This window comes from Dipteris shenzhenensis, chromosome 18 (assembly GCF_047967505.1).
Source record: "Dipteris shenzhenensis isolate YYH24624 ecotype China chromosome 18, Dip_SZ_1.0, whole genome shotgun sequence".
Classification (NCBI taxonomy): domain Eukaryota; kingdom Viridiplantae; phylum Streptophyta; class Polypodiopsida; order Gleicheniales; family Dipteridaceae; genus Dipteris; species Dipteris shenzhenensis.
The window spans coordinates 54,350,350-54,369,510 of NC_141613.1; the positions used below are offsets into that span (position 1 = coordinate 54,350,350).

General features: G+C 46.1%; 1 protein-coding gene across 8 annotated transcripts in view; it reads left to right on the forward strand.

Moving 5' to 3' along the window:
• LOC147891431 (uncharacterized) overlaps nt 1–19,161 on the forward strand; it is a 122,729-nt gene that overhangs the window by 35,674 nt on the left and 67,894 nt on the right. For all 8 annotated transcript variants that reach the window (XR_015542593.1, XR_015542594.1, XR_015542595.1 and 5 more), the window contains exons 4-10: nt 5,297–5,545; nt 5,790–5,905; nt 6,018–6,116; nt 6,207–6,294; nt 6,480–6,709; nt 6,987–7,171; nt 7,343–7,542. Coding sequence is in view for 5 of the 8 variants with exons in the window: in XM_087389505.1 (XP_087245631.1) it covers nt 5,297–5,545; nt 5,790–5,905; nt 6,018–6,116; nt 6,207–6,294; nt 6,480–6,709; nt 6,987–7,171; nt 7,343–7,542 (1,167 nt within the window). In the remaining 3 variants the exon portion in view is untranslated. The remainder of the gene's footprint in view (nt 1–5,296; nt 5,546–5,789; nt 5,906–6,017; nt 6,117–6,206; nt 6,295–6,479; nt 6,710–6,986; nt 7,172–7,342; nt 7,543–19,161) is intronic.

A 19,161-nucleotide genomic window follows, 5' to 3' on the forward strand; every position in this document is an offset into this window, starting at 1 on the left:
TGCCAATCTGTGTGGTGTAGGAAAAGAAGGGCACCTCGTCCACATGCTCGGCAAGGCCGCCCTTGGAGGGCGAGAACCACTCTACCGGATCCCACTGGACCTCCCTCAAGGGTCTACCCTCCCAAAGCTAGAGGAGCCATCTGGGGGCATCCTGCTCTGAGATACCGGGAGGGTCAATGTGCCACTCCTTGCCCAAACGTCCCGCCACTCGGATCATATGCCAGTGAATCCCATCAAGACTCCCATCCATCTCAGGTTCTCTCTCAGTGAGTGGATGAAGTAGGCCTCTAGGTCCTACACGGGAAAAAACGGGGTGCGTGCTGCCACCCTTGACTCACTTCTTGTTTTCCCAGGGTCCTGCCCACATGCAGGCCAACATGCATGCTTCAGAATTCATGCCCTTGTGAGACTTATGCCATATGCACTTGGTGCAAGTGTGTGAGTGTGTAGCCTATATAAGGCTTGTACTTCACTTGTCATGTCATACTTGATGAATGAATGAAAGCCTTCATTATGTCTTCTCAATTCTTCACTCCCTAGCCTATCTCTCTCTCTCCCGCCGCCCCCGACGATCGAGCTCGACTAGGCAGCGTGACGTCAGAGGCCAATCATCCATCGCAGGGTTTTTTCGACCTCCCATTTGACGGGCCCTCTATGATTGGCCTCTGACGATCACCACATGCATACATATATATATTTGTATCTCCCCCCTTCTGCTCCATTTTTTTGTGCCATTTTTTGTATCATTTGGAGATAGATACACATTTTTTGTACCAGGACTAGACACACCGTCCTTCATAACTTTTTTGAAGAAACAGTTGGCCGGGCCGTTTTGAGACCGCCACCGTTATGCTCATTGTACTAGTTATCTTTAGTCTCATAGACCTTCACGGTCTCTCGAAGACTAAAAATTTCTTTCTTTCTTTCTCCCCCTCACACCATGTTTCTAACACACATAAACACTTGGATTGGTGGACTCTCATGTATGGTGGACAGAGGTTGTGGCCATAGACATAGCGCGATGCTTGGCTGGCCTCAGGCTTTGAGGGTGATCGGATCTATAGTTGGGTGGTGAACTTGCTAGCTTCCGTATTCAATGAACGTTGGCTTTTGGTCAAGCATGATTTTATATGCGGCCTTATGTCAAATATATGTTCGAGAGTGCCAACAATGCCAAGTAGACAAGGGTAAGAGAAGATGCCTTGTTGCATCCATTAGAAATCCCAAATAAGAAATGGGAGGGTATTTCCATGGACTTTATAGTTGGATCACCATGAACCAACCATGGGCATGATGCAATACAGGTGGTTGTGATAGATCTGAATCTTTGCTCCACAATTGGAAAAGTATTCAAAAAGTTGGACACTAATCTTGGCATGAGTTCATATGAACATCTTGGTCAGATGGATAGGCGGAGCAGATTGATTAGATTCCTGAGGTTATGCTTTGTGCATATGTCTATTGGAGGCAATCTGATTGGATCCTCTTATGGTGTTTTGTGGTGGGAGAAATGTTATGATCCCAAGGTCACAGCATGGGCTGGCTTTATTGTGACGAGGTTAGGTCCCAGTAGTGGACCCTTTAAAAGGGGTCGATTTGTACATTAGAACTATTCTTAGTGTATAGGTCTCCTTGGATTATGGACACCCTTGGGAGATTCTATATATGAGCCATGGGCTTATTTGTGGGGAAGTCTCCTCGTTGAGACTTCCAACGATCCAAGCTTCCATATCTGATAGACACTCTACTACCAGCATGTGGGTGCATAAACATTCAGTATCCCAATCCAGGCATCCCTAATTTGTAGTCCTATCTATATAGTTGCCCCAATGGTCAATTTTCGAGGCCCAGAGTCCCACTCAAAGTCTTCTTCGTGGACTATGAAATTGATTTGTCCTAGCTTGTAGATTTGGTGGAGGATGGGGTCTGGAGCAGTCACCATTTGGTACTTCTCTCAAGAAATAAAGTATAATCTTTATTAGAATTGACTTCTGATTGCTTTACTTTTGCTTTGCATTGGTAAAAGAGAGCTGTGGGGACGCCTAAAAGGGGCTAGGATTAGTCCAAGAACTAGGAATGCATGCATTTCACTAAGCTTTAATGGTTTAAAGTTTTGGTATTTGTGTAGACTTGGATGAGTGCTAAAAGGCTCAAAACTGATGGAGCAAGTGGCAAAAAGCGGGTCCTACAAGGCAAAAAGCAGCAAGAAAGATGGTGCCATTAAATAAGGCCCCACAGGGTTCTAAAAAGGACACAAAATCTGCCTCAAAGTGGGCAAAAGCAGAAAAGCTTAGTTTAGCTTTAGAAAAGCAGCTCTAGCTTCTGGCTAGGCCAAATCTATAAAAGAAGGGTCTCAAAGCTTCTAGTTTCATTCAAGAGTTGTACTCAGCTTCATGCTCTTCACAGAGCCAGTCGTACAAAGTTTATTTCTATTGCAATAAAGACCTTTGGGGGGGGGGGGGTCCAGCCCTTATTTCTGGGACCTAGTGCTGTGTACTGTCTTCTTCTCTCTCCCCTAGTCACCTTCTATTGATGCAAATCATTCTTTCTGTTCTCCACGCTCTCCCATTGTGGTGTGATTGAGTTAGCATGAGATTCCTCTCCCGTTTGCATTTGTGAGCTGTCTAGAGAGAGAGAACCTGTTGCAATTGGGGTTTCCAGCATCCCCCAATGCTCCAGAACTTGCTGCAAATTTTTCCACCAGGCCAGTGCCCTGCTGCAAAGTGATCAAGGAGGCCCAAGATCGGCTGCAACCTGACCCAGGGCTGCCAGACTTGATTGTGATCAGACTACCAGGACTTCTAGTTGCTGGGATTGTATACCAAAGGTGGTTTTTGCAGTGCCTAGAGTTTGTTTTCAGGAGCCCCTCTAGTAGCTAAGGAATAATGTGGTTGGCTGTTTGGGATGGAGACATACAAAGTTAGTGTTGGTTTGGCTATGGAGGGACGACCATTGAGAGAGGTCCAGTGTGACTACAATGGTTTTGGCCATCCCATAATGGGCAGTGAAAGCAGACAGCACATCACTCACATTGGTATAGTGGGCCAGAGGCACATAAGATAAGGCCATGATAGCAAAGGTTAAGAAGCCTATGCGATTTCTTAAAAGAGACGAGGACAAATTTAAAAAGGGCCCATGCTTTTATTGTGGGAAGCCAATTTATAGGGCGTCTGAAAGGTGGAAAAGGAAGGTAGACATTGCATGAAAATTGAGAATGGGAAGCTACTATATGGAGTAAACAGTTTGCTTGCTGTGAATGACCTGGAATTCATGCTGTATAAAAAAGCAGACCCTCTAATAGATGTGTTAATGAAACAAAGCTCCTTCTTTTATGATGGTTGCAAACTATAATTTATGATGTCCACATATAGGTCAGAGAACTGCAGCGATCCCTTCCACGCTGTGTTAAGTGTTGACATGTCTTCTTTGAAAGTTCTGTGGTATTACGGCTCCCCTTTTGCAGATCTGGAGTCACATAGCAAACACACACGTGTGCTTGAACACATAATGGCTAGTTAGTGATCTTGCTGGAGAACCTTCATTTAGTTGCAATGTGCTTGGAGAGCTTTCTTGGAGTCAGCTGCTGTTCGATTTGATAATGCTTTCACAGTGTTCACCAGCGAGCAAGATCAGCTTTGATATTATGTGAGGGATTCACTTGGCCATATGCATAAGGTGGAAGCGAGTATACACAAGACCAGCTCACCAAGTTTGAAGGCCAGATAAACAAGCTAGATCTCTGTCAATACAAGATATGCTTCTCCAAAGCAGGCTGAAGTGTAGCAAAGGTGCACACTTCCTACTGAGGATTGAAGTCTCGATGAAGATTAGGTGTGGGAGAGATGGGTGCAGCCCATCGAAGTACTCATTCCACACAATGCAATGTGCTTTGCAAAGTGCACTTCTATGCAACTATCGGGGCTTCATAGTTGCAAAGGTCCTCAATTGTTGTGAAGACTCCTGAGTTCTTATCGCCTGCAAGCTATTGGAGGCTCCTTCTCATGGCTTCTCAGAGCCTTGAAGCAAAATTTTTTCTCAATACACTCTAGACAGTGAACTATCAAGAATCTCAGGTTACTCTAGGGTCCTGCGAGTTTTGAGTCCTCATGAGCAAGCACTTGCTCTGTACCATGAAGACATGCACACACACAGCAGGAGCAGAGAGGAGCAACGACTTGCATTGTCCATTATGCCTAGTCTATATATACAGCTCTGATAGGGTAACCAGGAGTAGAAAGACCACTAGACTCACTGAACATAAGTAACGACCATGCACACTAGACCATACAGATTACACTATACTGATCAGTGATTATTAATAAAGTGACTCAACCCAAAAGTTAGAATCAAGAGACCCCAATAGATGGGAGTCAACCATGATGGGTCTCTTTCATGAACAATATATATGAAAGACCAGCGTGGAGGCATGTATTAGGGGAGAGGCTGAACAGCTGATAAAATTGCAGAAAGATGCTTGTCCACTCTTGAAAGACCCAATATATGCTGATTGGTGAGTGGAGACCCTATTGGTGCTGTGCTGTATAAACCATAATGCTGGTTTAGTTGGATATATGTTCTGAGCAGTTAAGGTTGCAACTAGTACTGGAATCTTTTCCTCTATTACATGTGCAGTCATATTACACAGTAGACGGACTTGTTTTTGCAGGAAATACCCCCTTTTATAGCTACTTCTGTGCTTTTTTATGATCCATAAACAAGGTCTTTTGGGTACTTGCTTGGGCCATATGCACACAGCATGTAGCCATGGTCCTACAGGGGGGCATTACAGGCATGACAGAGAGATTGTCATGGATCTGGATGCAGGCCCTAGAAGTTCCTAGTGACCAGGCTTCCAGATCTATTAGGCTGTGGTATTATTGTATTTTCTTGGACTTCAGAGCAGGTATCTCAGGATAGGATGCCAATTGAGAGTAGCTATTCAGCACGCTTCTGGATGTTAGGGTATGGGTCTGTTGCTTCAGAGCAGATTTCAACACAGGCTGCCAACTTTGTGGCTTTTGCCTTATTGTATTCGTGCCAAGTATTTTATTGAAAAGTGCTATAGTTGTTCTTGTAAAGCAAAACTTTTTATGGTGTTGCTCCTGTCTCTTTTGCAATCTTTACTACTTGTAGATATATGGTCATGCTTGAGCCAAATTTTATCAGGTGGTCAAGTCACCAGCTGATACAGGGAATAGTTTGCTATGAAATGTTTATCAAGTTTGTCTGGGATTTCAGGATCTAGTTTGCTACATGGTATCGAGCAATAATTATGTGATATTGTTGTTTTGGGAAGGTTCTAAGCATAGCATGTTGCGTATTCTATAGTCATTGTGGTAACCGTGCTCCTTCAAGGACAAACTCATTTGGAAGACAGAGGTCCAGCCAAGCTCTTTTTGACTATTTGAAAAATTCAAATAGAACATGGTATACAGGGTGGCCTCAGATACACGAGGTGAAAGAGCAGGTATGCTCAACTTGGTTGGGGCCAGTGGGCTCCGCTAGTGACTATCCAGTATTTTCCAAATGGGTCATTTATGGAGAGGTAAGTAACAATATTGCTCGTTGTCTCTTCCTCGGTTTAAGTTCAAACAAACTTTCCACCTAAATCTGGGGCACAACTAAAAAATTGGGTATGACAACGTTTTAAGCCCCAATAATGCAATAATGTTACCTTGAGACTACATAGTAAACAGTTACCTTCAGATATACATAATACTTTCTGGACTTCAAGGATTTATATTGAGACAGTTGACAGATGATTGCTAAGTTCTGGTTTTTACTTGCAGCTTGTTTGCAACGAGGGTTGTGTTGGCCTTTCTGACAACATATCACCAGTTTACTCATTGTGGGCGACTTTCATCGGGTTATACATTGCAAATTATGTTGTGGAACGCTCAACTGGGTATTTTTCCTTTAGCAAATCAGGCACCTTTTAAGAAAAATCACTGACAGATATTCCCAAATTCCAATAATAAGCCTGTACAGTGTACTGATTTTTATTTTATAATGATCAGGTGGGCCTTGACGCATCCTCAGTCAGTCTCAGGCTCTGACCAGCAGCCAAATGCTTCCAAGGCTCCTGATTTCTTGGATATGGTCCCTTGGTACTCTGGGTATGTTGGTTGTCATGCTTCTTAATAGGAATGGCAGAATAATTTCATTTGAAGTTTGGCTTTATCATAGACACATCAATATGGGTGCAGAACATCTGCTGACTTGTTCAAAACAGCTTTCGACCTATTGGTCTCTGTTACTTTATTTCTTGGCCGGTTTGACATGAGAACAATGCAGGTATTGTTTGCTACAGCATTGCACTACTTGTCAGACTTTCATTTCAGCTACTACATGTTTTGTGGGCTCCTGTTTTAAAATAATTGGAATTGAATATGGTCAATGCCAGCCACTGGGTTAGTTTCTGCCTTGCACTGTCCAACGGTCTGTTTTGCATTGTCATGACAAAATTTTCAATCTCCCAGGCTGTAATGGCGAAGGATCGACCATTTCGGAAAAAAGATTTCTTTTTATATGATCATTTATGCAAACGGGAGGAACTTTGGTTTGACTTCATGGCAGATACTGGGGATGGTGGGAATTCTACTTATACTGTAGCCCGACTTCTTGCCCAACCTCATTTAAAAGTAGATATGGAAGGCCAAGCCTTGGTTCTGCCACGTGGGGACTTGTTGATGATTGGAGGGGATTTAGCGTGAGTTCCTTCTTGTTATTCTTCATTTTCATGTGGGTTGAATTCATAAACCAATGCATTACCTCAACTGTGCTGCAATTCTAGTAACAAGGCGTTTTGTCTATGTGAGATTATCATCCCAAATGTGGATTAGGATGCAGAGGTCCAGCTTCTCTTTTCTTGTGTTTTATTCATTGTTAACCAAGTATCTTATTTTTTTCTAAATGCAAGTTCTGTATAATGTACTTGTATATATTTCTGAGTTGAGTGCGATTAACTTGTGCTTCTGCTGCTATAGCTACCCCAATCCGTCTCCATTTTCGTACGAGAACCGGCTTTTTCGTCCCTTCGAGTATGCACTGCAACCTCCTGATTTTTATAAGGCTGCTCATATAGCTGTGAAAAAGCCTGAGCTTCCAATGGGGGTGCAAACTCTTGAGATGTATCAGGGTCCACAGTGCTTTGCCATTCCAGGGAACCATGGTTTGTGGCTTTCCCCTCAAGTTTAATTTGTAAGGACTGAAGTTGTTAGAATAACAAATTTTTGCCTGCAACAAAGCAAATGACTTAGTGTATGGTCTCTAAAAAGAGGGAGATCTTGTGTGATTGTACTGGTACCTAAAAAGAGGGGGATCTTGTGTGATTGTTCTGCAGACTGGTTTGATGGTCTTGAAACTTTCATGAGATACATTTGCCACAAGAGCTGGCTTGGTGGCTGGCTGTTACCACAGAAGAAGAGCTATTTTGCATTGCAGCTTCCACAAGGTTGGTGGGTTTTTGGCCTGGATCAAGCCTTGTATGGAGATATAGACATCTTGCAATTCAAATACTTCTCAGAACTAATCAGAAAGCAGGTGTGGTTACGACTGGAAACTTTGAAATATGTATAGATTTTTGCCAATTTCTTACTGGCCTTTCAGTGCTTGTCATTTTTTGAGCAAAGCCAGCCTGTTCAGATCATTGTGACCTTCATGCACATGTTTGTTCTTATGTATAATATTGTGATGTTCATCTTGTTATTTTGTTTTAGCTTAGCACATAGTACTCTACAAAGGGCCTTAGCGAGCCCTTTGTTTCAGCCCACAGTGGCTTGTATGGGGTACTTCTTGTGATTGTACTGTCTTAGAGGCCCGCGAGGCCTCCAGAAGACGTAAATACATCTTTCTTTCTTTCTTTCTTCTTCCTTGTCTTCCAATCATGCATGGAAGCAAGTTGTCATTTTTCACTTAGTTTATCTGCATTATTCTACGACTAAGCAACTTGCACCTCGAGATCTTGTTCTCACGGCTGCAAGACAATGAGTGGAGCTGGTTCAACTGATTTTGCTTTCTATTCAAATAGTAACCTGTCCACTCGTTGTCCACTCTTCATGTCATGAATTCCCTGATCTCTCTGCTGCTCCCCTCAGCTCTAGAAATCACCTTTCAAGCCATTCTCTCTCTCTCTCTCTCTCTCTCTCTCTCTCTCTCTCTCTCTCTCTCTCTCTGACTCACTCACTCACACACACACACACACACACACACACACACACGCACGCACGCACGCACGCGCACACACATTTTTGGGGTGAAAACTTTGAGGATGTAGAACTGCATGATGTTCATCTATAGGTAAAAGATGAGATGCATGAGCATCAGTATGCAGCCATCCAATGTCTTGATGAGATGGGGTGCACATATAGGGCAGCATATGACTGGCCCGAGAAGCTTCATGCATCCAGAAGGATGCAGAAGGGGCACACAGCCCCACCCGAGATGATTATGTGGCATCTGGCAACATGGACAGCACCCTGAGGCACCGATGTGGCCCAAGAATGCTGATGTGGCATCAATCATTGGCTGGCGACATCGCATACAGCCACATGGACTGTTCAGCGCAGACATGGCAGTTGACCTGGCAGCAGATGTGATGTTGTAGCAGACGTGGCAGTCAACCTGCCAGGTCAGGTTGGGTATGGTCGGCTGCTCGTCGACCTTTGGGTTGGCTGGCTCATCATTTGGGGGCACTTGTGCCCTTCCCATCGACTAGGTAAGTAGGAGTTCCAGTCAACAGTTTAGAGCAACAGTTCACAAGCATGGTTGACACGTACCGTTCAATATTAGTGCGGTACTAAACGAACTAAAAAATCTTAGGCGTACGTCCGATGGTACGTTTGATACCCAAAAAAAAAGACACAGATTTTAGAGTTTTGGATTAAGTACTTGTACAAGCTTTAAAAGTTGTACAAACATGTAATATAGGTGCTTGTTGGAGATAAAGAGGGAGAGAGATGAATTTAGATGCTTGAGGCAGCTTGAGCCTTGTCACTTGTTGGAGATGGAGAAGGGAGAGTCGAGACTCAGACTCGGAGGTAGATGCTTAGTGTGAGAACATCGTGAGGAGAGAGGGGGTTTGTATGGAACCTTGCCATTTGGGAGGCCCAAAACCAGTTTGGCAGAACCACCACCAATAACAAAACCAGTCATCCAAAACAAACAACGCAAAAAAAATTAAAAAAATAAAAAAATAAGAGGAGGAAAAAAAAGAGAGGATCGTATGGTACGGTACGGAACAGAACGGGATGTACGGAACGTTCCGTACGTTGAACGAGGGCAACCATGTTCAGAATCACAAGGATATGCACACGAGACCCAAACACAAAACACAAAAAAAAGATCAGCCCAAGAATGTACTGAGATAGGTCAGGAAACCTGTTCAACACTGATAAGCTCTCTCTGAATCCACACAATGCAAACTGGTCTAGCAAGAGTCATCAAACGCAACAAAAAAAAACGCACATGCATGTGAAAAATCAAGCAACCAACACGAACAAGACCAAAACTCAAGCAATGATAGTGAAACTAGTACCAGGAGGGACGCCTTGGTAGGGCGCTCAGCTTGGTATAGTTGCAAATCAGTAACGCTCAAAGTTGGACTCAAAATGCAAAGAACACATACCAAAAGTTGCTTAATGATGAAGATAGTAACCTTGGGAAAGACACCTCGGATAGGTGCTCACCTAGAGCACAACTTCCTCATCCCTTGAAGGGAGCCATAGTGCATAGTTGCACTTTGTTCCCTCACCTTCCATCTCATGAGTTGTACGAGGAAGACTACTGACTTCTAGTAGGAGAGGATGGTTTCAGGAATTGTACTTGTAGATATTGACAAGGCTCTGAATGCCCAGGATAAGGGTGGTGGCAAAGGGAAGCCATTATTTTCAACAAAGAAGGATGGGTGAGAGGATGGATCTTCTAACTCAACGAAGAAGAAGAAGGTGAAGTGCTTCTACTGTAGGGTAAGATGGGGCACTATGCCAAGATATGCTGGAAGAAAGCAGTTCACAACAAGGACGGCAACAAGAAGCGATGCAGAGCAGCAGTAATGTTATCATCGACGAACTATTCGTCATAATCTAGGAGATACCACGGATAGTCAGCATAGTGATAGATTTAGAGGACGTTTGATATGTTGACAGTGGTGCTATGCAGTACATGACCAACAAGAGGGAGTGGTATGCCCCTTAGGCCGTTTGGTGGACCTCAGGTGTGATTAGCCATAGTTGGCGCTCAAAGGGTCTAGTTGAGGGAAGAAGGCATTGTTCTCTTCATCAAGGTGCTTGTCGTTTTTAAACTCTGCAAGAATACTCTCTTTGTGCTATTACGAAGAATGGAACGAAGGTGGAGTTCCCCCCCTCCCGAATCAGACTTCTATTAAGTATGAAAAATTTAGATCCAAGTGCCACTGTAAATCCATGCCATGCTTCACAAACCCTACAATCTTGACAGGCTGAAATGGAATGCCCAAGAGAATAGCATCTAAAGGTCTAGACAGTGTGCCATCTGGCTGAACATCAAAGACGAAGGCATCCTCGTGTGCTCCTCGAGAGGCTATGACCTGAAGTGGAATGCTTGTCCTCGAAAAGCCCTCACCCAAGTAGAACAAACAAGTGGCTTGTCATCTATATCCACCCAATCCTCGGGTAAGGCTACATCTATTTGCTGAATTCTCCTTGCACTTCCTCTGAGGTGGCTTACCATTTGATGTTTATGATTCTCTGAATCTTTTCAGGATCCTACAAAGGAGGCGGGGGCCTCTCTCCCATTTGGACCACTTCATGTATTGGGACTGGCCAAGTGGTTTGCCATGCTCGTCAAGTATGCTATTATTCCACATGATAGGCTGCCTATCAATTTCTTCTAGAGAAGTTGGGGGGAAAACTCTCCGAAGAGTATTTCTGAAGCTTTTCCAAGCTTTCAGAATAGTAGCCATAAAAGGAGATGAAGGGGGCTGAAGTAAAAATACCTAGTATTGTCTACTCAGTCTCTACCTAAAGAAGGGGAAGCATGTATACATCGAATATCATGGCTCTTTCCCAGACATAAGTCCTCTTACCACAAACTTGCAAAGTAAGGCCCTAGAACTCAAATCTGGGTCTATGATATTGTCACGAGGGCGTGAGTCTTGTATTTGCATATGGGCCCCAGGAATCAGAAGGCGAGGTCACAGGATGTGGGTGTGCTAGTTTTCCCTAGGGATGGGTGCCTTGGGGGTTAACTAGTGCCTTGGTTCAATTTGAGGGACTAAAAGGCCGATAAAGGGACCTATGGGGGTAAGTTGGGCCTTGGTACCCTCATTGGGGGCAAATAGCTTTGTAAGGGCCTCAAGGGGCAAAAACCCCCAAATTTCAGTACGTAGGGGAAATTGCCACGTGGCAATTGCTCCCTTCCTCCCCATTTGGAATGGAAGCTGGAGAAGCTTGGCTGAAGGGGGGATCACGAGGCCGGGGAGGGAAGGAAGATTGATGAAGGTGATGGCGGGCACGAGAAGCGAAATAGGCACTTGGTGAAGGGCAAGGTCTTGGAGTACGGATTCCGTACGACTTGCTGGTATGGACTGCAGTACGGCGGCTAAGTGAGATCCCGGAGTATGGAATCCTGTACGATTTGTGTGTACGGGCTTGTATGGGCAAGTATGGGCTGAAATGACCTGCGTGTACGGATTATCGGTACGTCCTGCTGGTATGGGTTGGTGGTATGGCGCTGCGTGTACGGTCTCCCATGTGTATGGACGGCTGTACGCCTGATGTACGAATTGTCGGGTACAGATTCCCACACGTGCAGGTTGCCACGCATTTACCTGTGTGTACGGCCTGCGTAAGGCGTGCGTACGGTTGCAGGGATCTGAGTGTATGAGTGACATACGATCCGTACGGTGGTTCCATGGCTGGTCACGGTAAATTCACGGGTTGCTTGTGTAAGCGGTTGACAGGCAGAGATTGGCCCCTTCATAGTTGACTATTGGTTTTGTGCCTAGGCTCAAGTGGGAGCTACAGCTGAAGGGCGCCTCCATCCTTTTTCATGTTCGCTTACCTGCTATCCATGAAGAAGGGGGACCTCTATCCAGGCCCCCAGCCAATTACAGATGACCTTCAGCCAGAAAGGAGTTGAGAAACTACAGCAAATGAGTTCAGACCAGCTCCAGATGGCGTCGTATCAGCTCCAAATGGCATCGAACCAGCTCCCTGGGATTTGATTCCTAGCTGGAGCACCCCAAAAGCAGAGGGCAGCAAGAGAAATCGGCAGCTTGGAGAGAGAGAGGAGCAGAATTCGGGCGTGCAATTGCTCACGGGGTAGGAGGGAAGAGCCGCTCAGCTAGGAGAGAACCTTGAAATATGTGTGTGTGTGTGTGTGAGAGAGAGAGAGAGAGAGAGAGAGAGAGAGAGAGAGATTAACGTCTGCGGGAGGCCTCACGGGCCTATGGGACAAAAGTGCGGAAACAAAGTAAACTCATACAAGCCACTGTGGGCTGGGGTGAAGGGCTCGCTAAGCCCCTCGTTGAGTACTCTAAAACACATAAGCTGAAATACTAATGTAGTACATCATATCAAGTCGAGCCAGAGAAGCCAAATAGTGAGTGTGTAACATGAGTGAGGCATGTCAGGCGCTCAGGGCTAATGCTCCAAGAACATGATCTAGCTCCATGTATCCAGGCTCTGTGATAGCTCTTTGGTGTGACACAAAGAGCTCACGTAACTGCATTTGTCGAGCTGTCTGGCGCTGTGGTGGGGGGCGTGGTCTGCTCGATCTCTAGATCCGATGGGCTATGTCAAGTGTAATGCCACGTCGCTATTGGTCGCCTCTTAGGAGAGCTGAGATAGGTCGAACCTCAATCGTGTGTGCTCTGGTCTCTGTCGCATGTGAGATCCTCGTGTCCCTCGTCCAGTAGTGGTGTCGTGTCGACTCCCTCTACTGACCCATCTATCTCTCATGTCAGCTAGCTCCTCCTCCTCTACTCCGGAGTGCCCTGGAGCTGACTCAAATGCATAGAAGTCGGTGACTTGCCTCTGCGCTCGATCCACCTCGCTCTCTGATCCATCGCAGTAGTGTCTCTCTGTGTCTCCGCATCTCAATCAAGTAGAGCCCAATACAGACCTGATCCTGGAAGTGGATCAGTCGTGAGAGTGGGCCAAACTCGTGTCCCTCTTCAAAAAGGCAATGGTAGTGCCCTCGGATCTCGTAGTAGGCGGGACACATACAAAGAAAGTGCTCCTTAGTCTCGACTTGACCCATCGTGCATAGCATGGGGAGAGAGAGAGAGAGAGAGAGAGAGAGAGAGAGAGAGAGAGGGAGAGATGATATGATATGATATGATTGTATTAACGTCCTCATGAGACCCTTCAGGATCTATGGGACAGTGATCACTATCAACAAGTAGTGATTGTTTACATCCATTGAAAGAAAATAGCATAAATAAAAGCATAAATGTGCTATGCAGTGAGTACTTGTTGTGCTAGCCTGTGTGCTAGACCAAGTACTTTGTTGCGATATTCTAAAATTTCCTTTATGTATTTTCCTAGCTCTTTGGCTGGCCACTCCAGTAGGGATTTCAGGTTGCTTCTATTGCCCCTATAACATTCTCTGATTTGCGCATATGCTCGACATGTTAGGAGTACATGCTGCTCATTTTCTACTTCTCCAGCGGGGCAGATTTTACATACTCTTTCCTCTCTTGGTACCCTGGGTCTTGCCCATCTTCCCCTCTCCACCTCGAGATCATGTGAGCTGGTTCTGATTTTACAGATTAAATGTCTTTTAAATATTGATGTGTCTTCCCCGAGGTATTTCTGCATTCCATAGCTGTCCATCGGAGAGAAAGAAAGAAAGAAAATTTATTAGGGTCGGTGATAAGGGACACCCTGTTTGACCCCTATGGTACTCAGGATCTCATCTGTCCAACCTACGCCTGTCCGAACTCGGCCTCAGACTCTCTCATACAGTGCCATGATTGCCCAGATGATCTCCTGATCGAATCCCAGTGTCTGTAGGCGTGTGATGAGACGAGCTCGAGGTACTGTGTCAAAGGCTTTGCGGAAATCCACAAAGCAACAATATACCCTCTCCTTCCGTGATTTGGCCTCCTCAATGACACTCCTGAGTGTGAGTATGTGATCCATAGTCCCATGGTCTCGCCTGAAACCAGCCTGACCCTCTGCTCTGAGCCCTCTCATCTCTGTGAACAGGCTGACCAATGCATCCAATACAACTGCATAGATCTTGGACATCACATGTCCAATCATGATAGTCCTGTAGTTACTCGGGTCCATGGGATCCCCTGCCTTGTGGATGGGGGTGATGGTGTTAAGTGTCTAGGTGCGGGGGAAGCCAAGGCAAACAGCGTCATTGAATAGCTTTGCTAGGATCGGCCGGGGCTAACGTGTTGATCCCATATGCGATAAACTCAGTGCATAGCCCCTCGTGATCCTTCGCTCGGCCATTGTGCAGTTTCAATGTCGCGTCTTTGACTCCCCCTCTGGTGAACAACGTGCAAGTGGTGGGGCGAGGTGTGTGTATGAGATCTGGAGTGGGCTGGTGTGGGACATCATAAAGATGGTGTGTATACGTGTGCTAGACTCGTGTTGGTGAGGGGTGATGGGGACCTACGCTCAAGGAAACTCCGCCAAAAATCCTTAGAGTTGCTGCTGTACAAGATGTGCAACAGCTCCTCCTCATTTCGACGAAGAAATGCCTGCTTCTTTCGACGTACGAGACGTCAGTACTTGCGTACCGTGTTTGGTGTGTTCGGGAGGTGACATTTGGTTTCAAATTGGAGCTGTCGGCGATAAGCCTTGCACTCCCCATCGTACCAATTGTTGCAGGGTACAGAACCAAGAGGTGGTGGTCTAGTGGACCGTGTGGTGTGGGGAAAGATTTGAAGGGCAGCCTCGTGGAGTGTGCGACTAATCAAGGCAACACGGTCCTCTATGAGTGGTTGGTGATCGATGTAGGTTAGGAGTTTGTTTAGGCGTCTAGAGTAGGCCGGTGAGAGGTTGTGTTCAAAGTGTATGTCGTGGTAGGTGTCGTGTTTCCTATGTGGTGTGTGTGGTGTGGCTAAGCGTGGGGTGGCGATAGTGAAGAATAGGTATGTGTGATCAGCTCCTGGAGGGAGTGGTGCTACGGTGAAGTCGGTGATACATGAAGTGAAGGTAGGGGATCCCATGATGTAATCTACTATACTAGTGCCCCCCCCGTGTTGGAAGCAAGTAAAACCACCTGAGGAGGGCCATAGGTTGAGCCCGTTGTAGATGATGAGATCATGCATCCTGCCCAGATCAAGGAGCGCGTGTCCATATGGTATTACTGTGTCGGTCCGATGAGGTCTTGGTCATACCTGCTCCGTCTAGGTCCATGTCTGGTAGCATGATAGAGTCGTCTCGGAAGTTCAAGAGTGGAGCTTGGTGCGTGCTCGTCCTGGCGTTGAAGTCCCCAACGAGGAGAACTTCTCCACGGGCTGAATGGTTTGGGATATCCTGATGTAAGGGTGCATATGGCGATGTCTCACTTCTCGTGCCACTCTGGCGAAGTGGGATGTGTCTGGCGGGAAGTAGCATATTGCTATGAAAAGGTCACGGGTGTCTGTGCATCGGATCCGGATCCACATGAATCGGGAGTGTGCGTCCTTTCTCTCAATGGAGATGTCTCCAATGAGGGAAGACATGTACAATACTGCGACCCCGCTTGGTCCTCGGACTCCTCCTGTATCCCTCGTCTCATCCCTGAAGGCTGACTCCCATGTGTAGCCACTGACTATCAGTAGTGGACGCTCTGGGCTCTGGTGTGTCTCCGTGTAAAAGACTATGTCTCATCTTGTATAAGACTCCGAGAAGTTCCCTGGGTCTGACCATAAAAGGTACCATTACAGTTCCAAATGGTGCAGTCTAGGGTCTCGAAAACCTGAGTCTCATAGGCCCCGTCCCCCTAGGAGATATGGGTGGGAGCTCGACGGGTGCCGGTCAACAACCTACCATCTCGGACCACGGTCCATTTCCCCTCCTTGCGGGCAACATCCCGCTGCTGCAGAAGAACTCGTCGCTCCTCAATTTGTAGTGGTGTCAAATCCTCGTCCATGGACAGCGTGGGATGCTCTCGTAGAGAGGCTCGGCGTCAGAGTGTCGCTAGTCGAGCATGTGAATCTCTGAAGCGAATGACTAGGGGCTGCTCTCGGTTGGGATCTCTCCTAACACGCCATGCTCCCTCTATGCCATGGTCGGGGACTCCCATGGTGGTGGTCACAAAGGTGATCGCCTCCTCCATGGGCGTCATGGTGGTGCTGGTGCTGTCTCGCGTGATCCCTCGTACCCGACTGTTGAGGGCCTTTCGAAGCCCTCTGTTGCTGCTCCCGTATGGCGGCTGAAACGGTTGCCTTTGTGGGCTCCCGTTTTGCCACGTCCACCCATCTAGTTGTCTCTGCAATAGCCGACTGTATCGTGTCTATCTGTGCCTCCATCTTTATGACTGGGGTCCCTCTAGGCGCTGCTCTGAGGGTCCCGAGCTCGTCTTGAAGCTGTGTTTACATTTGAGTTCTCCAAAATCTACCTCCTCCTTTGCTTTTGATCCAATCTGAAAGCTAGCTTAATGTGTGATGTATTGACCTTCTGGTGCTGCCGGATCATGTCATATGTACATCCTCGGGGTGGAACCATCGGTGCTCTCTGGCAAGATGGGCTATCTCTGTGCTCATGGTCCTGCGCCTCGTCCTGCTCCTCATGAGAGAGAGAGAGAGAGAGAGAGAGAGAGAGAGAGAGAGAGAAAGAAAGAAAGTGTATTATTGTCCACTAAAGGCCAAAATGGGCCCATGGGACATCAAGAACTCTGCATACAAGATAGCACAAAATCAACGTGCCACAAAGAAGAGGCATCGTCGAATATCATCTAAGTGCTACGCAATACAATGCACAGAGAGAGAGAGAGAGAGAGAGAGAGAGATGGACCAAAATCTGCAGCCAAGGTCGTCACGCAGCAAGGAGAAGCAGCTGCTCAGCCAAGAGAGAGCCTCGAAATGCGTGAGAGCGAGAGAGCATGCATGCAAGCACATGCAACGCCTAGACTGTCACGTGGCAAAGTACCTTGGCACCTCGTTAATGGCTCTAACCCACCCTTTTTGGTCGCACTTAGTCCTTGCCTTGGGCCTAACATTTGGTCACACTTATTTCTTGCCTGGTCTTAGCATTTGGGCCTAGTAAACGTACCTAGTCGTAGACCTTGCGCCTAGAACTAGACCCCACTTAACATTAGGTATTAGGGACTTTTAGGAGTTTTCACCTCTAGGCTAATCCCCAAAGACAAGGTAGTCATGTTTTGTTGCATAGAAAAATCACATCCCCGTGATAGGGTACCTCTTGAGAAAGCAAACTATCTAGTTTTCTGCTGAAAATTACAGCAATTATACAATAATGAAATAGGTATGAATAGCTCTTACCACAAGGTGTATCATCTGTAATATTCAACTCGAAATGAACAAATGGTCTAGGAGAGGGCATGACTCCATTCATATATCAATGCATCATCTATTTGGAGTTGGCGAGTACACTCATCATAGTGGTCCCGTGGCAGAAATACTGTCAGCAATCAGTACCTCGGGTGAGAAATGCCATCTCACCAAGTGACCTCTAGATAGCTGAGCCTGTCTGTCTTGGGGGAGTGGAGGTGCTTACCCCCTCTTGAGCATCAGGAAATGCTCCAAAAACCTTTGCTATGCTGAGCCTGAATGAGACTCAATGCAGTCGTCTTAAGTTGAAATGCTTCCAGGCAGAGCTGCAATAACCCATGTGAAGCTGCCATTTAGCTTCCTCCATCCACCATTGCAGCGTAATTCTGGAACTTCACGAGAGAGCGATGGGAAACTCTACTATTATCTTTCTTTATGTGTCAAGATCTGCTCTGGGATCAAGATCTCATCCTGCTCTTCCACTTCAGGTTGTTTCTCATCAGGCATCTCTTCAGGCACATCCTCGTGAAAAGGTTTTAGCAAACTTACATGAAAAGCGTTATGAATTGTCCATTGTTGTGGGAGCTTCGGCTTGTAAGCTACATCATCGATCTTTTGTAAGACTTGAAAGGGCCCATAATACCTCATATTCAGCTTGCTATACAGCCTTTCTTTGCTTTTCTTATTCCTTAGTCTTGCTTTCTGAAAATGCAGCAGAACCCAGTCACCTTCTTTGAAAACTAGCTCACGGCGATGAGGGTCGGCTGCTCTCTTTTGCTTTTCTTGGCTTTTCTAGAGGGCTGCTTTTACCTGCTTATAAGCTGCATTCAAACTTTCCACATATCTATCTGCTTCAAAGATCTTTTCCTTCGTGTGCAAAATGGGACGAACTTTTCTTCCACCTACTACTATTTCAAAGGGTGCTTCCCTGTGGAAGAGTGTACTGTGTTGTTATATGCAACCTCAACCAATGGAAACAAGTGTTCACACTTTGCCTAATGCTCTGTGTAACCAGCCTTTAGTTCCCTAAAGGGCAATAGACCATAACTATCATTGCATATTCATTATTCATAGTCACATTGCATCATTTTCAACAACTGAACTTTAAACAATACCACTTAGAAACAATTTGAGAAATAACTAGATGGAGGCTAGAGTGCCCCTGCTCAATGAAACCAAGTACAAGACACCACACTGGCCCCAAACACTTGGCGCCCCTTCCGGTATTTATTTATTTGTTTACGAATGAAATTGGTACATACAACAAGGGCTCACCCTAGTGCTTTGCTCCGGGTCCCTCCACTGTCCAAGCCAAACTTTGGCTACAATCTGCATTCCATCCTAGTGCACACACTAGTATCCAACAGCCAAGGCAAGGCTAAGGCATTCAACATTGTCCATGACCAACTGTAAAGGTGTCCAAGCATTCCACAAAGCATCCAACTTACTCAACCAGGACTGGCAATCGCACAACCCACTGACCAGCCTCTCAAGGTGATCAAGCTCCAACACAGATTTTAGACTGAACAAGTGAGGCTGAAAGGAAGAGAGGAAATTTGGCGATGCAACAAGAGAGGAACTGTAGAGAGCAGAAGAGGAAATGGCAATTGCATCAAAACCAGCGTAGAGATCTCTGGACAGGGACCCAACAAGCAAGCAAAACCACAGGAGGGGAAAACCCTACTCCGTACAAGCCATACAAGCTGTATGGAACGGCAGAAAGTGGG